Source organism: Betta splendens, chromosome 21 (assembly GCF_900634795.4).
Source record: "Betta splendens chromosome 21, fBetSpl5.4, whole genome shotgun sequence".
Lineage (NCBI taxonomy): Eukaryota > Metazoa > Chordata > Actinopteri > Anabantiformes > Osphronemidae > Betta > Betta splendens.
The window spans coordinates 3,819,059-3,825,058 of NC_040899.1; the positions used below are offsets into that span (position 1 = coordinate 3,819,059).

The 6,000-nt window shown below is 49.3% G+C and overlaps 1 protein-coding gene and 1 long non-coding RNA gene across 3 annotated transcripts; one reads left to right on the top strand and one right to left on the bottom strand.

Moving 5' to 3' along the window:
- Positions 1–929: 929 nt before the first annotated feature.
- On the bottom strand, positions 930–5,553 carry LOC129603524 (uncharacterized). Of its 2 annotated transcripts, XR_008693440.1 has the most exons (3): positions 5,414–5,553; positions 1,795–1,889; positions 930–1,666 (listed from the first exon to the last, which is right to left on the bottom strand). It is a non-coding gene; the product is annotated as an uncharacterized LOC129603524 (long non-coding RNA). The 2 variants fall into 2 exon arrangements; XR_008693441.1 differs by having other exon boundaries at positions 930–1,889.
- On the top strand, positions 984–2,385 carry LOC114846996 (mas-related G-protein coupled receptor member X1-like). Its single transcript, XM_041068821.2, has 3 exons — positions 984–1,181; positions 1,383–1,564; positions 1,645–2,385. The coding sequence occupies exons 1-3, from the start codon at positions 984–986 to the stop codon at positions 2,174–2,176; spliced, it is 912 nt and encodes a 303-aa protein (XP_040924755.1). The 3' UTR covers positions 2,177–2,385.
- Positions 5,554–6,000: the final 447 nt, after the last annotated feature.

A 6,000-nucleotide genomic window follows, 5' to 3' on the forward strand; every position in this document is an offset into this window, starting at 1 on the left:
ACATGAATGAATCCCTGTCAACATGTCGATGACTTCTCTCGTTCCTTCACTGAGTGGGTCCACGTTCCGTTCAGCGTCTGAGAGAACGAGGCCTCGTCAGTCAGTGAGGACTGGACCTGGGTTCTACTGGACCTGCAGGTCACAGGTTTGAGGCCTGACGTGTCGTTGGCTCTGATGCTCCTCATGCTCCAACCAGACTAACGTCAGTGACGCCGCTGCAGTTTGCTGTGATGCAGATGCAGTGAGGGCGACTGTGAGGCTGCTGGACACTGAGCACCGTTCATGGATTCCAGGCTCAGACTCAGTGAAGCAGATTGAAGCCGTGTTCCTGACGTCAGTGACTGTGTGTGTTCACGCCCGCCTCTCTTAGATCACACACATCTATCTGATGCAGATAAACACACGCTGCTGTCACTCACACATCATAAGGCAGCAGCTGCACACGGCATCAGCGGTCGTCCTGCGTCGCTCCAAGGTAACGTTCCTGCTTCACATCTGTGTGTTCCAGCACCTGGTTCATCAGGGCCCTGACGGAACCATCAGCAGACGTTTCTGTCTGACTGGGTTTGGTTCTGCAGCAGGTGTCGGTCCGTCAGCAGCTCCGCGTTGGCTCTGAGCCGCTGATGCGGTTCCAGCTTCAGTCGCTAGCGTTGACTGTGACCTTTCCAGGGGTCGGTTCCCTGGTCCAGAGTCATGTTTAATGTGGTTCTGGACTTATTGCAGCTCCGTTTGCTTTCAGGTCCACGTCTTATGTTTCCTGTTCAGTGGTTTCAGCCAAAGTGTGGTTCATTAGTTGTAGTTCAGTCGAGGAGGAGTCTGGTCTCGTTTCCTCGTCTCTCAGTGGAGCAGAAACTTCTGAGTTAGAACTGTGTGTGAGATGTTGGATCATGTTGAGGATTCACTTACTGGACAAATAAACAGTTCAACCAGAACTTTACTGACACTTTATTAAACTCTGTTCTTTTCCAGTTTCTCAGTGAAGAATGAATCAGAGCAACATAAACGACACAATGATGGACACTGCTGACAACATCTATGAGGTTTATAATGGAACAGAAGTTGCAATCACCTACGATGGTGAAAGATGGCTTTATGATAATATACTAAAGGTTTCAACATGGCTGATGTTCACCATCGGTCTCGTCCTGACGCCCATCGCCATCTTTGCTGTTTCCTCTCTGGTTCGTTTGTTATGTCATTTACTTTCTCATGTTGACAGTTGCTCAGTTCACTGTTAAAGACCCTTAAGTCCAGTAAGTGGTGACACTGAGCTGGAGCTGTTGTTTTCATCCTGAACAAGTTAGAACTGACTGATAATAAAACGAAGTCATGTCTGAAATAAAAGTCCAGTTAATGCAACATAAACAACATTAAATCTGCAGGTGAAGAAAGACAACGTTGCTCCGATCTTCGTCATCAACCTCCTGGTTTCTGACGTCATTCAGCTCTGCTCCATGATCATTGTGCTGACAGGACAAGAAACTGTCACTATTATTGGGGAATGCATGTACGTCTTCGGTGTTTCAGCCAGTGTGTACTTCATGCTGTGCATCGCTCTGGAAAGGTAACTTCCTGTAGAACGTGTGTCCATCATTTCATCATGGATGATGGTGGTGACCGTCGTCTGCTGTCTCTGTGTTCCAGGTATCTGGTCATCGTCTGGCCGCTGTGGTACCGAACCAGACGAACAGTCAAGATGTCGCTGCTGCTCTGTGCTGCGGTCTGGACTCTGGCTTTGGTTTTTGCCTTTTTTGATAAATGGGATGCTTCTATACAGGGTAAATTGCACCATACCATCTCTTGTGTCCTCCTCCTCCTCCCGTTCCCTCTGCTCGTGTTCTTCCTGGTTGGGACCCTTAGAGCTTTGTCTGCCTCCATCAGTGTTCGTGCTGAGGAAAAGAGGAGAATTGTTGGACTTCTGGTTCTGGTGTTGCTGATTTACACACTGCTCTTTCTGCCTTTGATCATTTTTAACTTTCTTCCTGATGATAAGCGGAAATTTGTTGCTGTCCTTTTCATTGAACTCAATCCCATTGCTGACTTCTTCATGTACATCTTCCTCAGAAAAGAGGCTGTGAACCAGGTTTGGTTCTGTCTCTGTTGTTGCAGAAAGAACAGAACTAGTCGTCAGTCGTCCAGTGGTTTGAATGATTGTGACACAGTCACAGGTTTGTAGTCAGACAATGAAACACTGGGAAACATTCTTGGCTTGTAGTTTTCATCTTTTGTTAAATATTTAGTTTTGATGAGTGTAGAGCTGTAGTATCTGTTCATGTGTGGAAACATTTTGTTTGTTTGCTGGATTTTGAGTGTTTTAGCCAAAAATAAAGGAACATTTGTCATTTCTTAATTAATTCCAAATTAAAACTGAACAGTTTGATTCGTGCTCTGTCTCTGATTTAATCTGTGTCCAAAGTAGATCATCATCAGAAAATGTCTTTCAGTGAGTGAAGCCCACAATGAACATGGTTTAAATGGATGTTAAATGTAACCTGTGTCGTTGATGTGGAGAAGCTTAAACATGTGTACATGTTCTTCCAGATGTGATTTCTAGTTTTAGGTTGATGTTATTAATGATGATGACGATGGCGCTGGTGTTTATTATTTGTTTTTTCTATCTTCTGGCTTTTGGAACTCTACAGTCTCTGCTGGTGTACGATCGGCAGTTTCTTTTGGATCTTTCACACAATGTTAACAATCTATGCCTGACACCTGTGTGTGATGATAAATTTCTGCCCCGTCGCTGCTTCGAGTGCAGTGAAGCCCCGTAATCTGAGGGCACTTCCTCTGGTTTACTTCACTGAACCCTGGTTTGAAGTCTGGATCATCCTGGTGAACAACACCTGTTTACCTGATGTGACTGGACTCATCGACTAGAGACATCGCTGTAAAAGCACCGCACAGGACGAAACATGAGTCACTAGGAAACATTTTGATTTCATCAACGTACAAGTAATCTGTGATGCACAAATGCAGCTACACTCTGCAACATTGTAGCGAGGTGTCTGGTTTAACGATGATCCATTCATTGTATCAGATTTGAAGCTGGTACCAGATCAGTGGCTTCTTGGTCAGTCAATAATTTAACGGCCTTAATAATAATTCCTGGTGCAACCAAAGTACATCCTGTCTTCAGCATCAGCATCAGATGCTGATGTATTAATGGAGAGAATTCCTATTACTGTCACAATGGCACAATGGTGGAAGGACCCAAATGCACAGCGTGGCTTGAATAAACGAGTGTTTAAATAAGAACGTAGTCAGGCAGGCAATGGTTATACACAGGTTGGCAAAGACGTAGTCAAAAAACAGGCAGAGGTCAAACACACTAGACTGGGCTATCAGAGAATGGGCTAGAATCAAGACGGTTTTACCACACACACCCCTCCTCCCTCCTCCTGACTCCCACTCTCCCCCCTCCTCCCTCCTCGTCCTGTGTGAGGGTCTCCTCCACCATATAAAGCCCTGGAGGCGCCTCAGGGTCCTGAGCTGGAGGCAGCACATGCCACATGTCACTGGAAGTGTTCAGTTTTAAGCGCAGGGCGATGTCACGTTGCCATGGAGACGCACAAACAGCTGTTACGTCCAGAAGTGACCTTAAGGTGTCAGTGTTGCACAAAGAAGCAGCGCTGGAACGACCTGCGTCTCAGCAACGACTTCATGTTGGTAGAAAATATACGTAAATTTACCAAATTATTACTTCTCCAGGACGTTTCACAGAAACAACGCTGCAAAATAATGAAACAAAAAACAGGAATAAACAAAAGTGAGAAGAAACAGCCTTGACGGGGAAAAGAGGAAAGTTTGATAAAATACTTCTGAAAGAGAAAACGGTGCTGTTTATTCCGCAACCTCTTCTCTCAAAGCACCAGACAAAGATGGAAGGAAACGCTCAGGGCGCTCATTTCAGCGTTTGCTCACATTTCAGTGAAGTTTCACAGTCACGTCTGTGGAATTAAACAGTCCACGTTCAAAGTGATGAATCAGCCTCCCGTGAGACCCGTCGCTATAATCCGGCCTCTATTTCCAACCAGCCTCCTTCTCGTTCTCGTCGTCTCTGTGAAATGACGCTGAGCTCACACTCGTGTCACGTGGTCCCTTTCAGCAGCGACTGAACGCACCGCCTGTAATTGTGGGCTATTTTAAGGGGAACAGATTCCTGATCACAGTCCTGGTGTGCGTTGACTCACGGCTCGTAGATGATGCATCGGAGTCCTCCTCGCAGCCACATGGACTCCGTGTCGCAACACGGCTATTTTCACCCACGGGCCGTGAACGAGGAGCTTTTTCAGGACACGGTGACGAGCGGTGCAGCGGTGCAGCCTGTTGCGGTGCAGAGGACACGCGAGTGTTTGGTGGAAATCCTCCATTAGTAAAATCATTTATCCCCACTACAGGAAACATCTGGAAAATGAATGCATGTTTGCAGAGGGTGATGTTTGTCTCTGTGCAGTTGTGTAACTGCACCTGATGAAAGCACCGTTTGCTGTCACTGACGCCTGTGTTGTGGACATATGTCCTAAAGCCACACGCTAAATCACACCTCGTCACCGTGTTAACACCTCTGCTCCATTTTCGTGTAAACGCAGATGAAGCGGACTAAACGGTGCCGGTTCACCTCGTGCAGCTCTGCGCAGCAGCTCGTTCAGTTCGGCAGAACCTCGGCCCACTCTGGTCACCGTCCGCTTTACACCGTGACGCGCGGATGCACGCGCACACTCAAAGTTTAGCGCCTGCCGTGGATTTGTCACGTGTGGGACCGCTGTAGTTCCCGCTGCGCGGCTCTGCGGAGTTTGAGTGACGGGGTGAGGGGGGAGGAAGGGGGAGGAGGGGGAGACGGGCTGCAGGACTCGCCTCACCACGCCTCGGTACGTAACGGTAAGTTCGTCAGCCATATTGACTGTCTGCGCGTCGTCGGAGGAGTTTCTCCGCCGCTGTCGGTGCGCGCCGTGTCCGGTAAACTGCGCAGCGGACGGGACGGGACGGGACGGGACGGGACGGGACGGGGAGGCGACGCGCTCTATTTTTACTCGCAGGGATATATAAAGAAGTCCTGCCGCCAGCTGGAGGGGTGACAGGCGGACACATCCTCAGCGCAGCCGGCGGTGAGCAGAGGTGAGTTCATCGCCTTCATCTCCTTCCGCTTAAGCCGTTCAGCGGGGATTTACTCCGGTGTCCGCGCAGCTCGGCCCATTCAGCGCGGGAGCGCGCGTGTCGGTGACAGGCGGCGTGGTCCGAGCCTCACCGCCGTTTCTTACCGGCTCCGTGCGTTACGTTTCGGGACGGGAGGACGGGTGAGTGGCGGCGAGACGTGACGCACCGCGGAGCTTCATCAGCTCCACCGCCAAATCTAACGTTCACGTTTGCACGCGCGCGTCGGCGCCTCGGGGCGTTTGGCTAATTAGCCGCTCACCTGCGGAACCGCGTTCATCGAGTCCTCGGAGCGGAAACAACGTTTTTGGACAGTTTGACGACGAGCTTTTCTTGGTTCAACGGTGCAACGAGCAGCTCGTGCGTGTTTATGGACTGGAGTGAAATACGTGTGTTCGATTTAAATGCTGCTGCTGTTCTGTTTGTTCCCGCTGGACACACGCTGAGGACTCTCTGAACGTGACGTCTCGTCCCGTGAAGCTTAACTGACCGTCCGCCCAAAACCTCACCGTGTAACGGACTGGTTCAACTTTTGCGCGTAAACGCCACCGTCGCTCAGCTCGCGCTGATGTGACGCTAGCGGCCCATCTGCTACAAACAGATGCTCCGTCAGCGTCGGACAAGTTTACGCGTCCGTCATTGGCTACTTTGGAGCAGGGCCGTGAGTTTATTGGCCAGTGTGCCTGTCGTTCAACTAGCCCCGCCCCCTCTACGGGACCAAATTACAACTCATTTGAGAAAGAGGCTATCTGCATCATGACATGGGATCGCTTCACCAGCGGGTTTTAGATTTCTTTCAGCAGGGTTATTTTTATAACCAGTTGAATAATATGTCTGGGGTCAGAGAAA